This window comes from Plecotus auritus, assembly GCF_963455305.1.
Source record: "Plecotus auritus genome assembly, chromosome: 12".
In the NCBI taxonomy this organism is placed as follows: domain Eukaryota; kingdom Metazoa; phylum Chordata; class Mammalia; order Chiroptera; family Vespertilionidae; genus Plecotus; species Plecotus auritus.
In genome coordinates, this window is record NC_137778.1 from 45343455 (window position 1) to 45369271 (window position 25817).

Here is a 25817-nt window from a genome sequence, read left to right on the forward strand (position 1 = left end):
CATTTGAACTTTCTACATATTCACCAATGAGTTAATTGCTCTTGTAATTAGTAAAAGTGTTAGGGGCAGACATAGACTATTAGGGACAACATCTACAATTGTAAGAACTATTAACCCTGCTCTGTTCACCGTGATGGTTCTGTTCTAGTTAGAGAAAGCACCTTCTTCCTGGCCGGGAGCTGTGCGCCCTGGGACATGGGAGCTCAGGCAGAATTCCGCCACCCTCCCCTCCTGAGAACTACCTATCACGGAAAGACTGACAGCCTCGTGGCTGAGACCATCTAGTCCTGAGGCACCCGCTCTTTACAACCCCCATCCTATTTCCTGTAATCTGGTCCCGGGGTGCCCGGAGGCGCCCCCTCTCCCCAGCCCGCATGACTTGTAACCTGTAATGAGTGCCCCGCCCACTTTCCCAGCCCTGCAATTCCTAGGCTCCCACGTAATCGTTGTCCTTCTGCCCAATATAAGCAGCCAGCTTATGGGTGGGTGGGTGGGGGGGGAGCAGAGCAGATTTCTGTGGGTGACCTGCTGCTCTCCCACGCTTCCAACATTATTGGAATCAACATTATTGATTCATCCGGGTCTCTGCTGAATTGGCTGATGTAGTGACAGCCATCCTGGGCTCCTTTGATGTGTTTACAAACGTGTGTGTGTTTTTTTTTAATTTTAAGAAATATATGTTACCTGTATTTATCAGATCAAAATCAACCCAGTAAATTTCCCCTTGGCCCCGGCCAGGGGGCGGGCAATATATATATATTCTAGAAAACTCTTCTGAGGTACATATGTGGATTGGTAGTAGTATTTTCCAGGTTAGGAGGACACAGCATTTCAAAGATAAATTTACCCTAAAAATGCATAGCTTCAGCACAGTTTTGATCAGACTACTTAGAGAATTTCTTTGTTGCAAGTAGACAAAACCATTTGTAATTTTAAGAACAAAGAGTGGCGATAACAGAAATTTTTTAAAAAAATAAGTGGAGTGGGAATTCACTGCCAAATACTAAGATATTTTTCAACACGACAAACCACTGGTAATACCCCATCATTACAATAAAAACTGAAAGATTCATTTTAAGTGAAATATTCAATAGATAAGTTCCTCAAATCAGTGGGGACATATTTGATGTGTTGTACTGATTAACCAGATGGTTTCTTTTTCAAAGTTAATTCTCTATCTGGATCGTGGGAATTCTTTGAGTAATTCTACCCAATATTAGTAAGACATAATAGTCTCTGCGGCTAGAAATGAAAATTGGTGCCTTTGGTGGAAGAGAATTGAACAATGTATCTGCAGGACCCTAAAATTCGCTACTTTGTTACCACCATCATGTTCTATGGAGTGTACCTCTCCTGGAAATGAAGGAGGGGAACTTTCCAAATGGCCTAGCCCTGTGCAAACAGTGTTAGAGAAAGAAAACACAGGAATACATGTAGAAAATACTTTCCTCCCTGCTTTCTTTTTTTTCCCCTCAATCTGAATTTTTTTTATTAAGGTATTACATGTGTACATATCTTACCATTGCCCCCACCCCCCCCCACTCCCATACATGCCCTCACCCCCCAATCCTCACTGCTTTCTTATGCATCTTCTACAACAGCGAATTTGACCTCAGTTTGCATGTAGCATGAGGGGGAAAGGTTAAAAATCGCTGCTCTACAATGTTAAGGTTTTGTGGTTTGATTTGGACGGAGCAGGAGGCACGTGAAATAAAAGGAGGAGAGAAGCAGGCCGGTGTGAGCATTAAAAAGAACTGTCTGGGGGGCGGGGGGAGGGAAGAGAGGTTACAGCCGCGGCTTGTAGCTCTTAGGCCCCGCCCCGCCCCAGCTCCCGGGTTTCACTCTGGTCCGCCCGCGTCCCTATAAGAAGGAGTTGCGGACGCCGCGGACGCATTGCTGGTCTCGGATCCCCTGACGATGTCTGGACGCGGCAAAGGCGGGAAGGGCCTGGGGAAGGGCGGCGCCAAGCGCCACCGCAAGGTGCTGCGCGACAACATCCAGGGCATCACCAAGCCCGCCATCCGGCGCCTGGCGCGGCGCGGCGGCGTCAAGCGCATCTCCGGGCTCATCTACGAGGAGACGCGCGGGGTGCTCAAGGTGTTCCTGGAGAACGTGATCCGCGACGCCGTCACCTACACGGAGCACGCCAAGCGCAAGACGGTCACGGCCATGGACGTGGTGTACGCGCTCAAGCGCCAGGGCCGCACCCTCTACGGCTTCGGCGGCTGAGCCCGTCCCCGCCTCGTCCCCCCCCAAAGGCCCTTTTCAGGGCCGCCCACGCCCTCTCGGAAGAGCTGAGCGCGCTGTCCTGCCTTAGGGGAAAGGAGGCGGGAGGGACCCGGTCCACCCTCGGTCCCAGCAGTCCCAGGACGGGACGTGAAGGTTTGTGGTGGAAACCCCCAGGACCCAGGAAAGGGTTCAACCATCAGGCTCCGCCAACAAACCCCTAAGTCCCACCTGGGGTGGGGGCTGTTTTTGGAAATTATTCTGCAATGGTTTCATTTGACGTCCATGGAAACTCGGATGCATTAAAGCAGGACATTGTCACCGAAATGCGGGCTGTTCATGCCTCACCTGCTTGCCTCGGGCGTCAGGAAAGTGGGAAGGTAAAGCCCATCCATCTCCCCGGCCTGTTTTGGGTCTGTATCTGCCTTAAAGAGGTACAGTCTCAGGTCAGGCCCCTCCCGACGTCCCAGGCTAAGCAGTTGGTGTTGCTATTGGGGTCAGGGTTCTAACTGGGTCTTCACTTCCTCCGAGACCTGAGGCCTCAGTTTGCATTTGAAGAAGGAGTTGCCTCCCGGGGTCACAAGCTCCCGCCTCCCACTTCGTCTTCCTCTTGACTCCCTGCTGTGCAGCATGAGCCGGGTTTCTGTGGCTTTTTAGTTTTCAGTGGGCCATTTAAACACAATGTGGTCATCAAAAGCTCTTGAGACGTCTCCAGATTGAACTCAAACTCGCATTGTGTAGCAAAACCAAAGGCCCTTCGCAGGCCCAATGTTCGTGGAGAAAAGGAAGTGACGACTGGCCAACAAGACCTCAGTGCAGGCCTGCTGCAAACGTGGGAGTTTTGGACCTGAGGGTGGGGCCTGTCTTCCCTCCCCCACCCCACTCCTCCGGGGTTTTTGGCTTCGGGTTGGAACTGCCTGGGACCGGATTCACCCCAGCAGAGGCCTGGGGTCTACGCGGCCCTGCCCATCGCTAATCGCCCCTGAATGTATGAATGCCTCGTGGAGAGGTCTGAGCGGAGGGATGCGGTGCTGGTTTCCTGGTGTTTTTGTTGCACAAGGTGGCCGAGAGCCCTACTGTGGGTCTTGGGAAACCTGCCTCTTTCTCTTTCTCAACTTTTAACTGAAAGATAAAAGGGCCTTCAAAGTGAGAGGCAGCGAACCAATAAGGCAGGAGCCCAGATGGTGTCCGGATGAGGAGACAAACACGAGAGGAATTGGTGGGCAAGGGGAGGGGGAGTTTCACCCACGGCAGGAAGGCGTCGCTGTCCGTGCAGGAAAGTTAACACAGTAACGCTAGTTGTAAACACTGTTTTTCTTTTCAATCTGGCGCCCATCCGCTCCGCACTTATCAATATTTGCTTTCTCTTCCTTTCAAACCGTTCTTTGGGATACAATGTTGCCCGAGGTTGGGTCCAAATGTAACTTTGCCGTAACCCTTCAAGGTTTGATGTATAAGTAGCTCCAGCTCCACTTTGTTTTTGGGGTGTTTTCGGTTTTTGAGGGCACATTTGTTAAAGCTGGGGCCAGTGACAGGACAGCTGTGGCTCTAAAACTATTACAGGAAAGAATGAGGAGAGGGGGCCAGGAAGATAGGTTCAGGGGGTTCGCCTGGGTGAGCCCCGCTGCCCGCAGCTCCCCTGCTGTATGTCTGTGGGGACCCTCCGTCTTAAAGTAGGTCCCTTTATATTTATTCACAAATTACACCATACGTTTAAGGCAGTCTTTACTCTTCTTATCTTCACTTTCCTTACATTTGCCTCCGTTACTATTATAAATACTAAAACATATCGGGCAAAGAAATGATGTCAATGAACCACACCACTTAAGAAACTCGACGTTACCGCCGAAATTAATCAAAAAGTGGTTAAACCCTTGTCTCTTCAGCAGGAGTCCCAAGTTCTCCCTGCCTTGGGATTCACCAGGGTCCTTGTTATGGTGTTCGTCGGTTGCCAGGTTTCCTGTTTTCTAATGTTAGATGCACCTAATCAGTAGGTAACATTGTTTTCCATATGAAAACCTTAAAAGTATTGTGTGCCTGCACTTATTAAACACTTGGGGGGAGCCTGTGTTTACAGCTCTAACGTGACAACTGAGTGGCTCTGAAAAGAGCCTTTGGGTTTGACAGCGGCCGCAGCTCCTCACTTGGAGCTGGTGTACTTGGTGACGGCCTTGGTGCCCTCGGACACGGCGTGCTTGGCCAGCTCGCCGGGCAGCAGCAGGCGCACGGCCGTCTGGATCTCGCGGGACGTGATGGTGGAGCGCTTGTTGTAATGCGCCAGGCGCGACGCCTCGCCCGCGATGCGCTCGAAGATGTCGTTGACGAAGGAGTTCATGATGCCCATGGCCTTGGACGAGATGCCGGTGTCGGGGTGCACCTGCTTGAGCACCTTGTACACGTACACCGAGTAGCTCTCCTTGCGGCTGCGCTTGCGCTTCTTGCCGTCCTTCTTCTGCGCCTTGGTCACCGCCTTCTTGGAGCCCTTCTTCGGGGCGGGCGCAGACTTGGCGGGCTCGGGCATGGTCGGGAGCTCAGTGGACCTGGCCGGTGGGAGGAATAGTAAGGACAGGGCACGCTGTGTCCGATTGATATACAACCTCGCATGCAAATAAGGTGATGAACCAAAGTCCTGTGTCTGTCGGTTATTGGAGAGCAATCTCGAAAGCTTAGCTCTGCCCAATCAGAGCGCCAGAGTCCCAAATGTGCACTTTCACTGGTTAAGATGGAGCTGAAACCTTAACCAATGACACATCTGCTTTTTCGCGCCACAAACGTTCATAAAAAGTGCCGCCGAGCACTTTCACTTTTGCAGCTCCTTGCGGTGAAGTTTATAGTCGGGATGTCGGGCCGCGGGAAGCAGGGCGGCAAGGCGCGCGCCAAGGCCAAGACGCGGTCCTCGCGGGCCGGGCTGCAGTTCCCCGTGGGCCGCGTGCACCGCCTGCTCCGCAAGGGCAACTACGCCGAGCGGGTCGGGGCGGGCGCGCCCGTGTACCTGGCGGCCGTGCTGGAGTACCTGACGGCCGAGATCCTGGAGCTGGCGGGCAACGCGGCCCGCGACAACAAGAAGACGCGCATCATCCCGCGCCACCTGCAGCTGGCCATCCGCAACGACGAGGAGCTCAACAAGCTGCTGGGCAAGGTGACGATCGCGCAGGGCGGCGTGCTGCCCAACATCCAGGCCGTGCTGCTGCCCAAGAAGGCCGAGAGCCACCGCCAGGCCAAGTAAGCAGAAAGCAGGTCAGGAACCTGGACCACAAAGGCCCTTTTCAGAGCCACTTGCACGTTCAGAAAAGGCTGAACGGGTGGCTTGTCCTGTTCTCTCGGCAGACGCTTCCGTTTCAGCGTTGGGCTCCAGTGGAAGTTAGCGTTTGCCTTGTTGGTTTAAAACAGGCGGGAGTTCCTGAAACCCATGTTGGTAAACCCGTGGCCCTGTTTCTCTGGGGCACCTGTGTTCGTGTCCTGACGTCCCAGCAGGTGAGGTTACCACAAGGAATGCGACCTTAGGAACTGCCTGTCTGGGAACCCAGTGGGGGCAGACAGATAGGCATAAGGCGGCCGTTTAGATGGAGAATACGTGGAGGGACACGCTTTAAGGAAAGGAGCTACATGGCCAGGGTCCTACCTAAATTGAGAAAAGAAACGAACCCAGCCGCTGTTAGGGGAAGAGGTCTCCAAAGAGGCCTTAAGAGGAAATGTGTGTGGCCCTTCTTGGGAACAGTCATTGTATCGCAAGTGAGCGAGCTGGACCAGACGCCTAATGAGCCAATTAGTTAGGAGTCATCTTTATTGCATGCAGGTTCAGAGCAGATTACCTCTGTCAAATTCTGAACCCCCAAAGGAGGGAGCATTCTCTTTTTTTTTTCTTTTAATCTTTTTTAAGTCCTTGTGTAAGTTATTTTTACAGACAATTTGTAACCTTGAGTACATATCACATCTAACAAACACCTGTCACCTTGAGTATCATATCTACAGGCACCTGGCATCAATGTCAGCGTATCAGTTAAATGGCTAGCTTGCAAGGTCAGACAATTAAGTTTATCTTTTCTATTCAAGTAAAAAAAAAACAAAGTTATTTTACAGTCTAAAAATAACAAGAGTTGACCTACAGAATAAGAGACTGTCTAAGAATAACAGTAGTTCAAACAGCAGTTTTCCAAAGGAGGGATTACTATGCTTCATTCACCATGAGGCTATGAAGTAAAAGGTGGGCGTGGGGGTGAAATAGGACCATAAATATAGAACTTTGTGGTTTTGTACATTATGCACAAGTATTTAGACCGGTCAGTGTGGCTCTGTGGTAGAGCATCGACCTAGGAACGAGGAGGTCACAGCTCTATTCCAGATCAGGTCACATGCCCAGGTTGTGGGCTCGATCCCCAGTGTGGGGCGTGCAGGAGGCAGCCGATCAATGATTCTCATCATTGATGCTTCTGTCTTTCCCTTCCTCTCTGAAACCAATAAATATTGAATAAAATAAAAACAACATCAATCCTGACCTGACGTAATACATTTGATAATACAAATTAGCCATGGAATGCAACCTACTTTTTTTTAAGGAGACACCATAGAAATAGTATTAATGCTAGCATGTGGTTTACAACCTGAAAGATTTGAGAGGAAATGGTTTGTAATTCAATACATAGATTTGTTTGTTGCTTGTCTTTGCAGAAAGCTTGTTGAGTAAAATGATAATAACATACAACAGGCCCCTCCACATACAAAAACATGGTGATGTAATGAGGCAAGGTGGGCTCTGTGGAAGCAGGTGCTGAGACCGAGTTTGAAGTGGAAGGGGATTATCAGGTCCCCACATCAGTGAAGGGAGGAGAGAGTGTCAAACTGACACAGGCCGATAAACGTGGGGAGCTCTGGAGCCAGGATTGTCTGTGAAGAGGTGACCCCACATTAGCTCAGGGTCCCTGGACCAGCCCTTACATCCCCACATTGCCCGTCACTGGATGTGGGAAGGACGGAGGGACGGAGCAGTCTGCACTCGGCCGGCGAGTCTTTCCTTCAGGGGGGAGTCTGGGCACTGTATTCGCATCCCTGAAACAGGTACCTTACTAGTAACATGAATAGAAAGATCAACGTGGTGCCCCAGCCGGTTTGGCTCAGTGGATAGCTCCTCTGCCTGTGGACTGGAAAGGTCCCAGGTTCGATTACAGTTAAGGGCACATGCCTGGTTTGTGGGGTCAATCCCCAGTAGGGGGCGTGCAGGAGGGAGCTGATCCATGATTCTCATTATTGATGTTTCTATCTCTCTTCCTAACTCTGAAGTCAACAAAAATATATAAAAGATCAACATGGAGCAATGTCTATATTGGCCCTTTACTTCTTTAAAAAATATTTTTTTATTGATTTCAGAGAGGGAGAGAGAGAAACATAATAATGAGAGAATCGTGGATCGGCTGCCTCCTGCATGCCCCACACTGGGGATCAAGCCCACAACCTGGGAATGTGCCCTGACCGGGAATCGAACTGTGATCTCCCTCCTGGTTCATAGATCACTGAGCCACGCAGGCGATTCGCAAACGAAAGGACCCCGCAGTTTGCCTTCCAGGGGGGAAGGGAACCCTGTGGTCACTGGTCCCACTGGGGACCAAACCCAGGACCTTCTGCGTGTAAAGCAGACGTGCTAACCACTATGGAACCACTCAGGGTGTCTGTGAGTCAAAGAAATGTTTATAATTCACTCAAAGCTAAATTGGGTGGGTGTTTGGGGTTTTTTGGTGATAAATTCCATTTCCCGTGCATCTCACTTGCGTAAGTTTGAAATATCTTCAAATAGAGTCATTGTAAACACACGAGGAAAAATTATCTAAAACCACATTCTTGACCCTGTGATCACCTCTCTGTCCAGGATTATGTATTCTGAGCGTCTGCCACGCCCCGTGCCACGCACCTGTCAAGGCGCTGCCGACCGCGGGGCTGCCTCTTACGCAGCGGGGCCTGCACAACCCGAAGCAGACACCAGGCGCGGGGTCAGTGGTCCCCATAAGCAGAAGCCACCGCTCCCGGGACCGCCCTTCATGCGGCTGGTCAGCACCGGCCGACTGAGGACTGCTCACTGAGTTATGCGTAAGATATTTGTGCATTAAGATGCGAGGGAGCCCGGCCGGGTTGTTCAGTGGTTGAGCGTCGGCCTATGAACCAGGAGGTCACGTTCGATTCTCGGTCAGGGCACATGCCCCGATTGCGGGCTTGATCCTCAAGTAGGGGTCGTGCAGGATAATTCATCATTGATGTTTCTCTCTCTCCCTCCCCCTTCCTCTCTTAAATCAGTAAAAAGGTATTAAAAGAGAGAGAGAAAGATGGGAGGGAAGTAAATAGAGGATGCCACCCCAAAATACATGTGCCTCTGGCATTTAGATTATTTTGAATGCAAGGCACTTGAAAACAACAGATTTTTTTTTAAAAAAGGCTTCCTGTGCAATTACATAAAACTGAGGAGGCTTAGATAACAAGGTGTGGGGTGCAACATGAGCACCCACACGTCCTGGACACCCTCACTAAACCAAAACTTTGGGCATGGAAGACACAGCTCCAACAGAATGTCACATGCAAACCAGACGTGTATGTAGGTCTCCAGATGGATCAATGTCTCGAATGTGAAAAAGAAAACCTATACATTTTTTTGAGAGAATATTTATAACCTAGTAACAGAGAAAGACCTGTTAAGCCTAACCTCAAAAATACAAGTCCTGCCCTAGCCGGCTTGGCTCAGTGGATAGAGCGTGGGCGTCACAGGTTTGATTCCGGTCAAGGGCACATGCCTGGGTTTCTGGCTCCATCCCCAGTAGGGGACCTGCAGGAGGCAGCTAATCAATGTTTCTAGCTCCCTCTCCCTCCCCCTTCCTCTCTGAAGTCAATAACATTTTTTTAAAAAGTTCTGAACACAAGAACAAAAAAACAAAAAGAAAATACAAGTCCTAAGTGGGAGGGGAGACAAATTATTAACAAAATTAGGTTCCTGCCGTTAAGTTTCTCCACCGACAGTGGATAGGACATAACGGCAGACACTATTGCAAGGCCTAAACCTCCCAGCAGACTAATAACTGGTCTGCAGCCTGTACACCACCATGAAAAGGACATCAGCCTCCATTTTTACCATGGTCCTCATTTTTAAAGTAACGCTGACTGTATGGATGATGTCTCAACTGTATTCAATGATATTCTTCAGGGAATATCTTCTTTTGAAAAAAAAAAGACATCAACCTCAATAAGAACGCGTGAATGTGCGTAAGCTGCAACTCGATGGCCCAACAGACGCTCCAAGTCTTTCAAGAACGTGAATGCAAACCTTAAACAGCAATGGTGAGATCCATCGCTCCCACATCCTGGCTCCCGAAGGGGGACGCTGGGTAACCAGCCGGGCCGGCTGGAGGGACAGCAGAGCTGGCGGAGGTAGACACCCCGAGAACACAGGGGACCCGCAGCTTTCTGCTCCCGCCTGCGTGTCACACACAGCGCAGTCCTCACACGAGTCCATGGCGGGGCCTGGCGGGCGGGTCCCTGCAGCATTGGGACGGGAGGCCCCTGGGAGTCCATCCCGGGACCGCGGGCAGGAAAGACCGCGGGCGCCCGTCACCGGCCAATGACTGGGTGTCCACAGGGCAACTGGGATGGATATGAAAGTCACAATGTTTCCTGAAAGACACAGCATAGAGACTAGAGCAAATGTATCGTATGTGTACACAAAACAGAAATGTCAACTTTGTAAAAGACGAACGCAACGTGACCGACATGATGCGCCACCAACCAAGGAGCAAGGATGCTCGCTTCTGGGGAGAGGCGGGGTCTGGGGAGCGGGACACCGTCGGTCCGAACCCTCCGCCCGGCTTCCCAGTCTCAGGACAGGAACCAAGTCGGCACCGTGAGCAGAACAAGCCTGGGCCCCCGCAACGTTCCACCCCGCGAACCCCCCGCGCGGAGCGGCAGGTCCGCGGAGGCCCGGGCTGGGCTCGGGCGAGGCGGGAGCGGGGGGCTGCGGGTCCCCTCCGCGTCCCTGTGTCACCAGCTTCGCTTCCTTTTCTGCTGAAGCAGAAGGAGCAGGACGGTCTTGCCGTGGGCTCAGTCCCCTGACACTGCGGAATCGCTTTGGGCATCACTCGTCCGTTTGGGGTTTGGAAACCAAATATTAAACTCTTGCTCTCTTGGTCTTCCCCTAGAATGCAGATTCTACAGAAGAAGCTTCTGCTTTATTTGCTGTTGTAGCTCCGGTACCTAGAAAAGTCCCTGAAATGCAGCAGTGGCTCCACATTTGTGGACAAAACCATTTACGTCATTAACAAAGACAGAGATTTAAAATGTGCTGCAATCTTCAGTATTTCCGCTAGATGGCGATAGACTCCATGAAATAGGAATTTCATTGCCATTTTAAATAATTTTTTAAAAAACATTGCAGTACGGAATGCATTTTTTAAAAAATGTTGATGTTTCTGCTTTAGAACGAATTCAGAAATGCTAACAGTCATAAAATCTCTGTCATAAAATCAGGTAGGTCTGGCAAATCGTTACATTTCACAGAAAAAGTTACAAATATGATATAACTGAACATTTACCTAAAAGGGGGCCCTGTGGCTTAGCTGGTCAAAGCGCCTGTCTAGTAAACAGGAGATCCTGGGTTCGAATCCCAGCGGGGCCTTCCTATTTGGTTTTGTATTTTCCATAGTGCACATACCATTAAATAAGTTACAGAGGCATTTATCTAGCTGATTGGGCCTGTATTGAATTGTTATTTCAATTGTAAAAGGTCTCTTAACAGATAATTGCATCACCGTATGAGGGATTGGCATGAAGAGAAAAATGAATGAGGTTTGTGTAGTTGACAGAAAACGATGGGTTTCAAAGGCAAGGAAAGCAACGGCAAAAATAAATGAATGGGAGTACCTCAAAGTAAACCACTTCTGCACAGAAAAAGAAACCATCAACAAAGCAAAGCATAAAGGCAAACAACTAAATGGGAGAAAATATTTGCAAATAACTCCTCAGATGATAAGCTAATATCCAAAATATATAAAGAACTCATACCCCTCTTCTGGGTATCCACATAAAAAAATTAAAAACATTTATTCGTAAAGATGTATATGTCCCTATGTTCATTGCAGCATCGTTATTCACGGTGGCCAAGACATAGAAACTGAAGTATCCTTCGATGGATGGTTGGATAAAGAAGATGTGGTACATATATACAATGGAATACCACTGAGGCATAAGAAAGGATAAAATACTGCCTTTTGTGACAACATGGGTGTATATTTTTAAATTTGAGAGAGGAAGGGAGAGGGAGAAAGAGAAACATCGATGCAAGAGAGAAACATTAATCATTGAGATTATCAAGCTAAGCAAAATAAGTCAGCCAGAAAAGGACAAGGACCATATGATTTCACTCATATGTGGCATATAAAACATAAAGCAACAAATGGACAAACAAAACAAACTCATAGACAAAGGCAACAGAATGGCGGTTGCCAGAGGGGAAGGGGCTGGGGGAAGGATAAAGAGGGTAAGGAGGTCAAATATAAGGTGATGGAAGACTAGACTTTGAGTGTTGAGCACGCAATGCAATGTACACGTGATATATTATAGAATTGTAAACCTGAAACTTACGTAATGTATTAACCAATGTCACCCCAGTATATTTAATTTTATTTAAAAATGAAAACAAGAAAGTAATGGGTTCACTGATGACTGGTAAAACTGGAATATGAACTGAGCAATAATCATTTAAAGTTCTGTTTTGGAAGTTCAGTCTTGGGTCTCTTAACCTGTGACAACTGACATTGTCAGCTACTAAAAACTGAAAAGTCAGCCCAGTAAATTTAAAGACGTAACTGGCTTTATTGAATCGGCAGCATCCGATCCAGTACATTGAAAGGCGCTTCAAGTTGTACAAAATGGAAGGTCTTATAGGCAGAATGAGGGTGGGACAAGGAAGTTAAGAGTGGGTTATTTCAAGCCGTGTCACCTTGCTTTAGGGACAGCAGATGACCTCACTAGTGCTGCCCAGGAAACTGCAGACTGACTGGCGTGAAACCCCTCTCCTGGGAGAGGCCGAACTGCCGATAGGTATTAAGCCTTGATGGGGCTCAGCACAAGAGGCTCCATTCAATCATGGAGTCTGGTTGCTGGCATGCAAAGAATTAATAAGCTATATATAACGCTTGGTATGGAGTCAGTCTCGTTTTTATCTTGAGAACAAGTAAGAGAACCCTGGTGAAATTTATACTCTCACCATTTGGGGTCGATACAACCAAAAACTGTCATATTTCTGAATGCAAGGGGGGAATTGAAGCTCAAATTGTGTTTGTGGGCACCAGGTGGTTAACATTTCACATGCACAACTTACAGAGGCATGTGGGGGAACAAGATAACAACGAGGGACCCTCACTATGTCTACATGTATTTTGTCTAATTAGACATTTTGAGGAAATAAATCACAAATAGATTATCACATTCTTTTTTTAATTAAATCTTTATTGAAAGTATTATATATGTCCCCCTTCCCCCCCATTGACCCTGTCTATCCCGCCCCTCCCCACCCACCCTGGGCCTTCACCACCCTATTGTCTGTGTCCAGGGGTTATGCATATATGCATACAAGGTCTTTGGTTAATCTCTTCCCACCCACCCCTTAGTCTGCCACCAGTGGATTTTATGTACCTTCCTTAGGTTTTCTCCTGATTCTAATTATAAACCGAACGGCAAAACTACTATTAGCTAGAGCATTTTCTCAATCCTTTGAGATTTTGCTTCCGGGTCCAGCCCTCAGCTTTGGCTCAAATAAAGTGTTTAAAACATTCTTCAGGTTTGGAATTTCTTTCGTCAACATAAACAAACAATGAAACACACAAAAAGGCTTCAAGCAAAAGGATCACCATTTAAAAATAAAAAAAAAACCAAACATCTGGCAGTTTATTAAGTTGCCTTGTTATTTAAGGCGACAGAAATGTGGTTTTTACTGATTTATCCATTTATTTACATTCTAGAACTAGCAGAACATTTTTATCAAACAGGATTGCATCTCAAGAGCAATCCTCATTATGTCTACAGGTACTCTGTCTAAAACGTACTTTGAGTTGGCTGTTTTCCCGGTTTGTGTGCCCCAGGAACAACCCGGATTCCTTGTTAGCAGCGTTATGTTTGTTCTACAAGTCTGCCTCTCATCAGCTATTTCGCTTTAGAGAATTATGGGCAATAAATTAATGACAACCATTTAAAATCTTGTCATCTGGGCCCATGGACACAGACAATGGGGCAGTGAGGTCCTGGGGGGGGGGGGGGCTGGAGGGGGTCAATGGGGGGCAAAGGGGGACATATGTAATATTTTCAACAATAAATAATTATTAAAAATAAAATAAAAAATCTTGTATCATCTGTACAGAGTTATTTTACTTCCCAGCTTCCTGAGGGCATGTGCAGCGAGCACAGGGCTGAACGCGTCCGGGAAAAGCGTCCCGGCAGCTGCTCCTGGGCCCAGGGCCGGGTGGCCTCGCCGGCCGGGTCCTTCTGCCCTTGAACTCGGTAAGTGCATAATTTAACGTGCAGCGGGGCACGAGGGACCCTTTGTCCATATCCTGATGTTTCCCCGGCGCTGCCTTTGAGCTGGGCTTTGTCCCTCGCCTGGCGGAGGCAGCACCCCGCAAGCAACGCGAGCCCCGCCTCCTGGGTTTGTGAGCACCCATGGGCTCCTGGCTGAGGCCTTCGGACGTCGTTGTGGGTTCAGGATCGTCGGTGTCACGTCCGTAGTGGCCCCCGCGCTTGCAAACCAGACAAGGAGTGAAACTGTGCTGGGAGCCGGAGGGGCGGGGAGGGGGCAGTTGACAGCGGGCGAGGAGGGCCGCAGGCGGAGGAGCCGGGCCATCCTGTCCCCATGGCGCACCCACCTTTGTCTCCCAAATCTCACATCCTGGGAGGAAAGGATCAGAGCTCACTGCGGGTTGAGCTCCGCGTTAGGGTCCAGAAAAAAAACAAACAAACAAACAAACACGAAACCCCGCCTCCGGAGGCCGCGAGGCTGGAACCTGCAACCCTCACACCGTGGGCATTCAAGCGAGGTCTTCCTCCAGCTCTGTCTCACCCCCGCGTCCGGCTTCGTACAGAACGGGCAAGGGATGCTCTAGGTCCCCCTAAATGCGCCCGCCTGGCCTCGCCCAGTGTTCTCCAGCCTCTCCATCCTAACTCCCCTACGTTATTTCTCAGACACAAACAAAACAAAAAGAACCGGACGAATCGTGTCGCCCAGCGGTGGTGATCTGAGCAATGTCTGTAATCAGATGTGAGCGGAGTCCACGACAAGGCAGATATAAAAATTGAAAAGAAAAAAAAAATAATCGTTGGCCCGTACGGGGATCGAACCCGCGACCTTGGCGTTATTAGCACCACGCTCTAACCAACTGAGCTAACCGGCCGCACGGGTCAAGCTCCCTCACTTAGCCTTTGTAAAGTCATAGTAGACTCAAGTCAGCCCGTTCTTTTTTACAAAAGGTTAAGAAACGTTCTCTTTCCTACAAAGAGAGTCATCCGAGATGCGGGCGCGGAGGAACGTGCTCCTCCCGGGAAACTTAGAATTTCTCTAACTGACCGAGAAAACTCGCGGAGCCGCGAGTCCGGCGCTGCAGTGCGGAGCGTCCGACACGCGGTGGCGCCCGAGTGCGGTGGGGGGGGGGGGTGTCCACGGGACCGGAAGACCGTGCGACCATGTCTCAGAGCCCGCGACCCCATCCGGTTTCCAAGAACAAGGACCCCCAAACCCACGACAATCGGCGTCCAGGGTCAGGCTGTTGTCTGAACCGGGAGAAACGCCGAGATCGCAGGGGAGATGCCCCTCCCAACCGGGCCTGACAGCTGTCCACGGGGGCGGGGCCGCGCAGCCCTCATCCCTGCGTCGCCTCTGCTCCCTCTTCTCTGTTGGACCCTACGATGCTCCCAGTTCTTCTCCGCTTTTCTACCCTTCGTGCGTCTGCAGTGAATGGACCCACCTCATGCAGCTGTCCACGTGCTGGGCGACTAAGGACCATGGAGAGCTTCGCTAGGGGGCGTTTAACTTCCACCTCCGCTGACGCGGAACCTCCTGGGCTGAAATCTCCCTGGCTTTGCGTAATTTTGGAGATGTGTGCGGAACCCCAGTGACTCCGCGGGTGTCTTAGGATAACGATGGCTTTCCAAAAAGGAGAAAGTGTACGAACTCTGAGCTCTGTAACTTATAAATGTCGAAACAGCATTTCGGGAAAATTATGTTTCCGCCCGGTTTCGAACCGGGGACCTTTCGCGTGTGAGGCGAACGTGATAACCACTACACTACGGAAACAACTGCCTGGTGGCGGCGGTGCCCCTCCCAGCCAGAATGGCGGAGACTGCCTGAGTGGCCTGGGTTTGCCACAGCCTTGTAGAGAAAATGCACATTGTTGTGGATTTCCCCTTTTTTTAAAAAAATTTTATTTCAAATTTATAAGGACAAAAACTTATAACCAAGCAAAGGCTTGACCCAGGGCTCCAAATATTACACAAATTCCAGGCACTAAAAGCTAAGAAAGCATCCTGGAGAATTTTGTGTGTGAATTAATGATATTCTCCCGCCCCAGTTTTATTGAGCTATAATCTACACATAGCACTCTATAAATGATCCCGGGATCAAGGACAAAGTGTGACCCACGAGGAGGTGAGCTACACATAAGAATTGCATGATTTGGCCAACTTATACTAAAAGAAGCTGGGCAAGTTTGAGTAGGAATGGATCTTACGTGTATAGAATCAAAGTGGAAAGAGTATAAAGTTGAATCAAATCAAATTCATTGACGTGGTCTTACTAGGCAGAGATACTTGATTTAATATTTTAACTCAAGGGCCTGGGGACATCTCTAAGTTTTTATTAATTAAGAATTATAACCTTAATTCTTAATTAATTGGCTATAATTAAGAATAATTAATTATATTTTATTACAATTAAGAATATAATTATTATATTAATAAAAAGTTTCCAAATTTTAATCACTCTGAAAATAACTGATTGCATAATGCAAAAGTAGTATAAACATGCTGTACAGTTATAGTGCACGTGAAAGCAAACTATGACAACAATAACACAAAACATAGGAGTGAGTAAACTCCTCACCTACACAGAACCAGCATGATCTTATTTGAAAGCAGACATTAATTGTAGCTGTATATTAAGAAATCCTAGGGAAAGCACTAAAAATTGTTTTAAAAGACATAAATGTTAAAGCGATAGTGGAGAAAAACATCCAAATCATGAAAAATGCTCATATATTTCAAAAACAGGAGAAAAGACTTAAAAAGAAACAAAAGGACACAGAAGACAACTTAGATTTTAATACAGAAATGTCAGTAACTAAGTTATACTGTATATCGATTACCTAAACCCATCAATTATAGACAGCCATTGGAAGGACTCAATTAAGACTCGCCTAGAAACTGGCCTAGTATTGCACCAGGAATTCATCCTCTCCCCCACATAAAATGCCTCCCCCACATAAAATACCTGTTACCATCAACCTACCGGGAGTGGGGTTCGAACCCACGCGGACATACGTCCATTGGATCTTAAGTCCAACGCCTTAACCACTCGGCCATCCCGGTGGCGGAAGTGGCTTTTTGTGTTAAGTATTACCAAGTTAGTACTAATTAGAACTGCTAGTTCCTGGAAGATTGTGAATATTAAGTTTGTGAAGCTATTTGCCCTTTAGGCAACAGAAAAGAACATTCGGTGCCCTGCATCCCCCAGGTGGTCAAAAGAAAGTGAGCCCATCCTGCTCTGGAAAGATGGCCCTGGAGTAACCGGTTCACCCCGGGCGCAGGCGAGGTCGGCTGAGGACCAGTCTCAGCACAAGTACACGTGGTGACTACCGTGGACTTCTTTCCCACTGTAAGAATGTTTGAAAAATCCTTCACACAATATCGGCCCTTTTTTTCATTGACACCGAAGCCAAGAGGCCTTTGGATGGAAATGGAAATTGTCATGTTCGTCTTGGAACAGTTGATTCTTCCCCACCCATCACCTTCAGGTTAAATCTAAGTTCCTACAGTGGAGGGTCTCCCTGAGCCCCCTGCCCCGGCCCATGCATGTCACTTATTCTCCGTGACATGAATTTCCGCGAGGAGAAGGAAGGAAGGAAGCCAAGCTCTGGTTCACCCCCACAATGGGCGCTCTCAGACCCACTCCCGCTCTGCGCTAGGTTCGCCCCAGTGCAGGCACCTGCCCTCCATTCACATCACTTCCCCCAGCAAGTATTTCCTGCCCAAGAAGACTGGAAGGGACGCCCTTCTTCTGCGAGAAATCCCCGTGACTTTCATTCCGTGCATCAACCTGATTGTAACCAAATCACTGCATACAAACTTACCATGACAATCAGCATGGCGACTTTGGGGACAAGCACTTTTTCTCTACTCAGTGCCTCCGGGGGTGGGGGTGGGGGTGGGGCGGTCAGCCTTAAACCCTAGTGGAAGGCAGGTGACCTGTGACAGAGAACAGAACAGAAAAGTGTGACGTCGGATGGACCGACTCGAGACCCCTCCCCCCACTCCTCGCAGGCTCTCCGGGTCCCGGCCACCCCCCTCCCCAGGTCCTGGCCTTGTCCTCTGAGCTCGGCCAGCTTCTACAAGATAATTACAGTCACCAAGAGGTGGGGGTCAGGGGAATGAGCGCAGAACAGGCCAAGATAATTCTTGAAATTTCCCAGGCGCCTGAGTTCCCCAGTCCGGTGCGCGGACCGTCGCTGAGTGATCAGCTCCGACGCTGTGGATGCCAAGGATCTGGGCGTGGAAGGAAATCAGTGTCTGAACAACAACAACAAAAAAAAACAAAACAAGACAAAACAAACAAACAAACAAACAAACAAAAACAACATCGTGGAAAGGATAAAGTCAAGGTTAATTCTTACTTATTTTGAAAAGCAAAAAGGGAACAGCAGGCCGGTTTCCGTAGTGTAGTGGTTATCACGTTCGCCTAACACGCGAAAGGTCCCCGGTTCGAAACCGGGCGGAAACAAATTGTTCTCACCTTTTCTGGAATTTTACAGTGAAGACACTCTACATGGCAAGTTTTAAAATAGAGCTCACCACGCATAACTAATTATCCCTGAATTGATGCACAAAGTTCAAAATAAAGATCATGTTTTTTTACCCAGTTATGAACTTCATACATTCCAGGGCCTTTCTCCAGCTGTGCCACATTACCCACCCCTCAGCCTGTCCTTGCCTCCATCTCTGCTGTTCCTCCCATCATTGAACTGAAAGGCAAAGGCAAATGTGTCTGATGTGATGGTTTTAACCATAAGAAGTACCGCTGCCGACAGAGCTGAAAAGGCAGCAGGCGAGGAGACAGCAGGTAGATGAAGCATAAGCGACTCGCGGGGAATCGTGGCGCTCAGAGTCCGACGCCACCATCCACACATCGCACCTCCGGGGCCACCCCTACTCGTGCATCCGCATCCTCTTTACTAAAATTTCTAAGTGAAGGCTTTAGGCCACTTTTTCCTCAAGTCGGGTTTTTCTTTTTGTTCCCCCTTCCTTTGAAGAGGGGTACAAAGAACGTTGGTGTCACTGCTGAAGATTAAGAGATGAAGTCAACATTTAATCCCCACCTTACATCGGGGAGGCTATTTCCCACGTGTGAGGTGACTGCAGCAACATTAAACAGCTGCAGCAAAATTGATTATGTTGAGGAAGAGAAAAACAGCCCTTCTGGCCCGTACGGGGGTCGAACCCGCGACCTTGGCGTTATTAGCACCACGCTCTAACCAACTGAGCTAACCGGCCAGCTGCAAAGGGAGCCTCTTTTATTTAGAGGAATAAAAAGTTTGCTGACATTATTGCGTGTCTAGAACTAAAGGATGTCTCTTGCCTCTTTTCAAAGTAGACTATCTTGTTTTGCTCGTTTTAACGACGACTGAAGGGCAAGAAGGGGAAACTGAAGCTCAGCGAAGGGAAACTGAGGGACAGGTTAAGGGAGACCAGGGGACGAGAGGGGAGAAAACCGGGAACAGAGGGAAGACACTGGATATCCAGGTGCGGCTTCACTAGCCTCTGGACGCAGACTCGGGCGTCCCTGCCCCGCGTAGGTGGATCCTACGGACGCTTGACCTGTCCCAGGAAAGGCGTCTGCAAAGAAACCCGAGCTCCTGCGCCTATAAATGTCCAGGCCAGCTCTGGGGCAGGATGAAGATGCCTAGCGCCTCTCGCAGAGGACTGGGCAGCATGGCACTGGGTCTTGCCCTGTGGCTGGGCCCTCTGCTCCTGGCTTCCCTCGGGGGGTCCTCAGCTCCAGGTAGGAGAAGCCTGGGGTTCAGGCAGGGGCTCCGAAGGGGGCTCGGCTGACGCTGTCCCCTCTGGGCCCCGCAGCCTCTCTCCTTAGGCGCCTCAGCGAGCACATTCAGCGTTTTCAGGAGAGCTCTGTCCTGGGCCTGAGTCTGGATCCGGGGGTGGCGGCCCTCCCTAGAGAGGGGTGGCTGGAGCAGCCCCTGGACCCCTTCAATGCGTCTGACAGGAGGTCCTTCCTGCAGGTGAGGTCGGGAGCCGGGGAGCCCATTGTCTACCCTGCCCTCCCCTTCCCTCCCTACTCCGTCCCTCAGCCTCTGCGTCCTCTCTCTCTCCCTCTCTCTTCCTCAGCCCACCCCTCCCCCTCCATGTCCTTCAGAATAAACGCTAAAACCACCACCAGTCTGGATGTGTAGCAGACTTGGACTGACTTTGGAACCAGCCCTGGCTCACAACTTGACGATATCTCCTGAATGAATGAACAAACTCACCCCTTTTCACACCTACTCTGTACGCAGTCTCCAGAGGTCCTCTCACCTCGGTGCTGGTCCCAATCCACCTGCATGTGGTACTTATTCTACAGTTATCAACATAGAGCAGGTGCCTCCCATGTGCTCGCCACTACGCTTGGGCCTGGGATGTAAGAGAGAAAAAGCTGACCAAAATATCTGCTCTTGTAGGTCTTACATTCTAGGTGAGAAGACAACAGGAGGGAAATGAACCCACAAACAAGCCTGTTTCCGACACTACTAAGTATAGGAAGAACGATCCCCTAGGCTAGGGAGAAAGACCGGGAGGAACAGGGAATAGAGAAGGGAGGTCGGAACGCTCACAATCCCATTTCTTCTTCCTCATCCCACCTTTCAGCGGTACTGGATAAACGACCAGCACTGGGCCAGCCGGAATGGACCCGTATTCCTGCATCTGGGGGGCGAGGGCAGCCTCGGGCCGGGCTCAGTGATGAGAGGTGAGAAGCAAGAGTGGGAGAGACATAGCTGGGGAGCTGGGGGAGGGCTGCGAGAGCTTCACCCACCTCACACTCCCCTTCCACCCTCTTCACAGGGCACCCTGCAGCCCTGGCCCCAGCCTTGGGGGCCCTGGTGATAGGCCTGGAACACAGGTTTTATGGCCTGAGCATACCTGCTGGGGGCCTGAACATGGCCCAACTCCGCTTCTTGTCCAGCCGCCATGCGTACGTTGGGATAGGGAAAGTGTTTGGGGTCATGGGACTAGAGATGTCTCCTCTGCCTGAAGTTGACCTTGAGTCTTTGTTTCATGCTTGTTGTTTTTCTGTCTTTCAGTGTCTTATTCTCTTTCCATCTCTGGGTCTCTGTCCCTCTCCATCTCTTTCTTTCTCATACATTGTCTTCTCTCATCCTGTCTCACTATGATGACTGGTCCACACAACCTGGTCTCCTCTCTGAAGGACACAGCCTCCTCACTGGTCTCCGTTGCTGCCCTTGACCTCTTCAGTCCATTCTCCAGATGAAGCCAGAGTGATTGGAAGGGCGTGGTAATCCCAACCACCACGCTCCCTACCTCAGAGCCCTCGCATCTGTCATCTCACACAATAAAGTCCTATCTTCACAGTGGCCCTGAGGTTTGACTGCCTCTGGCTCTGTCACTCTCTGACCTCCACTTCCTCACACTCATAGGTCTCCAGCTGCACGGACATCCTTGCTGTTCCCAGACATTCAGGCTCAGCTGTCGAGAGCTCTGAACCCTCCCCCCTGGGCTCCCCTCAGATGTTGGGTATTCCCCCTCCCCTCCTTTAGGGCACCCTGCTCCTACTAGCAACACCCTTCCCTAACCCCTCACCTGCTCTATTCTCCACACACTTGTCTGGAATCCTCTCCTTTGCCTTTCTCTATCTTACTCTTGTCTCTGTCTGTCTGTCTGTATCTCTTTGCCTCTGTGTTACTCGCCATCTTCCAATCTTTCCACAGACTTACCCGGTTTCTTTTTTTTTTTTAATATATTTTTATTGATTTCAGAGAGGAAGGGAGAGGGAGAAAGAGATAAAAACATCAGTGATGAAAGAGAATCATTGATTGGCTGCCTCCTGCACGGTCCAGCCCGCAACCCGGGCATGTGCCCTTGACTGGAATTGAACCCAGGACTCTTGAGTCTGCAGGTCAACGCTCTATCCACTGAGCCAAACCAGCTAGGGCCTTACCCGGTTTCTAACTGCAGTGGGATGGCCCTGGCTGCAAACTGGTTCGGGAAGGTCAGGGAGGGAAGAAAGCACTTAGGATGGAAAAGAGGATGTTAGACGTGTCCCAACATCGCTTTTCCTCTTTGTCTCCCCTGCCCCCAGTACTCTCACCCACCCGCCTAGGACCCTCCTCTGCTTGAGGAACTCTTCTCCATTTGTCTGGCTTCTGCCTAAACTGCCTTGAGGTTTTTCCTCTCCCACCTAATATGGAAGGAGAGGAGGGTGGAGGCTTTCCAAAGAGTCTCCCCTGGCCTGGCCACTTCCGGAAATGGAAGTGTGGATGAAGCCTTCAGAAATTCTTCCTGAGAAAGGAGCCCTGGCTTCTGGCCAGACACACCCTGCCCCGTCCGGCCCCGCCTGCACAGAGGGTATCCCGGGGATTGCAGAGGTGACCGACCGGCCTCCCCTTGACCCCAGGCTGGCCGACGTGGTCTCCGCCCGCCTCGCGCTCTCCCGCCTCCACAACGTCTCCTCTTCCAGCCCCTGGGTCTGCTTCGGAGGCTCCTATGCCGGCTCCCTGGCCGTCTGGGCGCGGCTGAAGGTCCCGGGACCCCTCTGGGCGGACACGGGGGTGGGGTGGCCTCGGGGTCCCCATCTCAGGGGATAGGAACACCCTCTCCCCACACCCTCCCCCTACAGAAGGGCTTTCCATAGCCGGCTCCACAAGGGCCTGGTGCACAGAGAGAGGGGCTCGCCTAGGGCCACGCGAGGCGTGCGTGGCACAGGGCGGAAGATTGGGGGTCCCCGCCCCCGCCCGCCTGACAACCTCTCCCCGCCAGTTCCCGCATCTCCTCTTCGCCGCGGTCGCCTCCTCGGCCCCGGTGCGGGCCGTGCTGGATTTCTCCGCGTACAACGAGGTGAGGACGCGGGCGGGCCCGGGAGGAGCAGGGTCTCAGCCGTCGGGGTCCCTGACGCGCCTCTTCTCCTCCGGCGGTCGGACTACAGGTGGTGTCCAGGAGCCTCACGAACACGGCGATCGGCGGGTCCCCGGAAGTAGGAGAGGGCCCGTCCCGGGGGCTGGAGAGGGGAGGCGGCCTTCAAATTGGGGCCAGAGGGAAAAGTGCAGCCAGCTCGGTGGCGGGGTCTGGGGAGTGGGACCCCCAGAGATGCACGGACCCTAGGAAGCTGGCGCTGAGGATGGGCCTCGACGTCAGGAGGGAAGCGCTTCCACAAGGGCGGGGCTGGTGTGGGCGGGGCCCGAGGAGAGTGGACCTATCAGGAGGTGAGGCTCAGTGTGGGCGGGGCCCTAGGAGAGTGGACCTATCAGGAGGTGAGGCTCAGTGTGGGCGGGGCCCTAGGAGAGTGGACCTGTCAGGAGGTGAGGCTCGGTGTGGGCGGGGCCCGAGGAGAGTGGACCTGTCAGGAGGTGAGGCTCAGTGTGGGCGGGGCCCTAGGAGAGTGGACCTGTCAGGAGGTGAGGCTCAGTGTGGGCGGGGCCCTAGGAGAGTGGACCTATCAGGAGGTGAGGCTCAGTGTGGGCGGGGCCCGAGGAGAGTGGACCTATCAGGAGGTGAGGCTCAGTGTGGGCGGGGCCCTAGGAGAGTGGACCTGTCAGGAGGTGAGGCTCGGTGTGGGCGGGGCCCGAGGAGAGTGGACCTGTCAGGAGGTGAGGCTCAGTGTGGGCGGGGCCCTAGGAGAGTGGACCTGTCAGGAGGTGAGGCTCAGTGTGGGCGGGGCCCTAGGAGAGTGGACCTATCAGGAGGTGAGGCTCAGTGTGGGCGGGGCCCGAGGAGAGTGGACCTATCAGGAGGTGAGGCTCAGTGTAGGCGGGGCCCGAGGAGAGTGGACCTATCAGGAGGTGAGGCTCAGTGTGGGCGGGGCCCGAGGAGAGTGGACCTGTCAGGAGGTGAGGCTCAGTGTGGGCGGGGCCCTAGGAGAGTGGACCTGTCAGGAGGTGAGGCTCAGAGTGGGCGGGGCCCTAGGAGAGTGGACCTATCAGGAGGTGAGGCTCAGTGTGGGCGGGGCCCGAGGAGAGTGGACCTATCAGGAGGTGAGGCTCAGTGTAGGCGGGGCCCGAGGAGAGTGGACCTATCAGGAGGTGAGGCTCAGTGTGGGCGGGGCCCGAGGAGAGTGGACCTGTCAGGAGGTGAGGCTCAGTGTGGGCGGGGCCCAAGGAGAGTGGACCTATCAGGAGGTGAGGCTCAGTGTGGGCGGGGCCCGAGGAGAGTGGACCTATCAGGAGGTGAGGCTCAGTGTAGGCGGGGCCCGAGGAGAGTGGACCTATCAGGAGGTGAGGCTCAGTGTGGGCGGGGCCCGAGGAGAGTGGACCTGTCTGGAGGTGAGGCTCAGTGTGGGCGGGGCCCGAGGAGAGTGGACCTGTCAGGAGGTGAGGCTCAGTGTGGGCATTCGGGAGCTCAGGAGGATGCTGGTCCTGGAAGAGACAGGCTGGGCCCAGGCTGGTCTCCGCCGACACAACCTTTCTTCTTCGCAGTGCCGGGCGGCGGTGTCCACGGCCTTCGCAGAGGTGGAGCGGAGGTTGCGCGCGGGAGAGGAGGCCCGTACAGCTCTGAGGGCGGAGCTGGGCGCCTGCTCGTCCCTGGGCCGCGCGGAGGACCAGGCGGAGCTGCTGGGGGCGCTGCAGGCGCTAGTGGGGGGCGCAGTGCAGTATAACGGGCAGGCGGGGGCGCCACTGAGCGTGCGGCAGCTCTGCGGACTCCTGCTCGAGGGCAGGCGCAATGGCAGTCGCCCTGTGCCCTACCACGGGCTGCGTCGGGCGGTGCAGGTGAGCTCCCCATAGCACGGTGGGAAAGTCCTAGACAAGGGCCCCTGCCCTTGAATGTATGTGTGTGTGTCTATATATATATATATTGTCCCCCAGGTTGTCATGCACAGCCTGGGCCAGAGGTGTTTAAGCTTTTCCCGAGCAGAGACATTGGCACAGCTGAGGGTCACAGACCCCCAAGTGTCCGGCGTGGGTGACCGGCAGTGGTTGTACCAGACATGTACTGAGTTCGGCTTCTGTGAGTACCTGACTCAACCCTCCTCTGATAACCTAAAAAAAAAAAAAAAAAAGTCTATTGAAGTGATAGGTGATAGGCCATAAGCATTTACTTGAGATCAATAAGAATACCTATATGAGAAGCACTGATTCAGGCAGAAACTTAAATAGTTTTCCAATTAAGAGACAAAGGCAATGGCTTTTTATGAGAAAGGAAAGGGAACAATTACATCAACAGAAGGAAGGCACTTATTTCTGTTGGTACAGATACGCTGACATAGTAAATAAGCATTCTAAACAACGTTTTGATTTTCAGCCCATCACAGCCCTATCGTCCTGGGCCATCACTGTATGGGGTGTGGGAAGTGCCTCTCCGACAGGGCTGTGAACTCCTTGGTCATTGTTGGGGAGAGCTCAACAATTAACTGAAGGAGGCTGGAGAGTTGGGTTTATACCCCACACCTATTCATATCTTCCTCCACAGATGTCACCTGTGAGGACCCCACATGTCTTTTCTCCAAACTCCCAGCACTGCCCTCCCAGCTGGAGCTGTGTGAGCAGGTGTTTGGGCTTTCAACCTCATCCATAGTCCAGGCTGTGGCTCAGACGAACTCCTACTACGGTGGCCAGACCCCAGTGGCCACCCAGGTGCTGTTCGTGAATGGTGAGTGTGCCATCAGAACCTGACCTCGAAGTCTCCACCAGGCCCCAGCTCGGCACACCATTTCCCCTTTCTTCACAGGGGATTCGGACCCCTGGCATGTGCTGAGTGTAACACAGGCCTTGGGACCCTCCGTGTCAGCCCTTCTCATCCCCAATGCCTCTCACTGCTTGGATATGGCACCGGAGCGGCCCTCAGACACCCCCAGCCTCCGCCTAGGGCGCCAGGTAAGACAACAACAACAAAAAGCCCTGGGTGATTTACCTTTTCATTTGCATACTAATTTGCATGCTCCTGCCCTCACTAGTACTAGGATCTGACTTTCAAAATTCTCCCACCTCTTTATAGAGCATCTTGCAGCAGCTGCAGACTTGGCTTAAGCTGGCAAAGAAGAGCTTGGTTAGGGGTGGGGTCTGAGCCCAGCACCCTCACCACTCCCTGCTGCCGACCTCAGACCAGGACATATTGTTCACTGGACAGGAGAAAGCAGCTTGTTTAAGAAG

At 51.4% G+C, this 25817-nt stretch overlaps 4 protein-coding genes across 4 annotated transcripts; 3 read left to right on the forward strand and 1 right to left on the reverse strand.

Moving 5' to 3' along the window:
* Positions 1-1917: 1917 nt before the first annotated feature.
* Positions 1918-2229, forward strand: H4C9 (H4 clustered histone 9; the record flags this gene model as incomplete). The annotated part of the gene is made up of 1 exon (XM_080648091.1): positions 1918-2229. The coding sequence occupies one exon, from the start codon at positions 1918-1920 to the stop codon at positions 2227-2229; it is 312 nt and encodes a 103-aa protein (XP_080504217.1).
* A 2137-nt stretch (positions 2230-4366) lies between these two features.
* On the reverse strand, positions 4367-4747 carry LOC308237131 (histone H2B type 1-C/E/F/G/I; the record flags this gene model as incomplete). The annotated part of the gene is made up of 1 exon (XM_080647644.1): positions 4367-4747. The coding sequence occupies one exon, from the start codon at positions 4745-4747 to the stop codon at positions 4367-4369; it is 381 nt and encodes a 126-aa protein (XP_080503770.1).
* Positions 4748-5065: 318 nt separating this feature from the next.
* LOC308237175 (histone H2A type 1-H-like) lies at positions 5066-5452 on the forward strand (the record flags this gene model as incomplete). Its single annotated transcript, XM_080647742.1, has 1 exon — positions 5066-5452. One exon carries the CDS (start codon positions 5066-5068, stop codon positions 5450-5452), a length of 387 nt encoding a protein of 128 aa, XP_080503868.1.
* A 13949-nt stretch (positions 5453-19401) lies between these two features.
* PRSS16 (serine protease 16) lies at positions 19402-25731 on the forward strand (the record flags this gene model as incomplete). The annotated part of the gene is made up of 12 exons (XM_080648090.1): positions 19402-19510; positions 19585-19745; positions 20368-20467; positions 20563-20692; positions 22133-22256; positions 22495-22572; positions 22661-22708; positions 24147-24437; positions 24534-24675; positions 25138-25317; positions 25396-25541; positions 25663-25731. The coding sequence occupies 12 exons, from the start codon at positions 19402-19404 to the stop codon at positions 25729-25731; spliced, it is 1578 nt and encodes a 525-aa protein (XP_080504216.1).
* Positions 25732-25817: the final 86 nt, after the last annotated feature.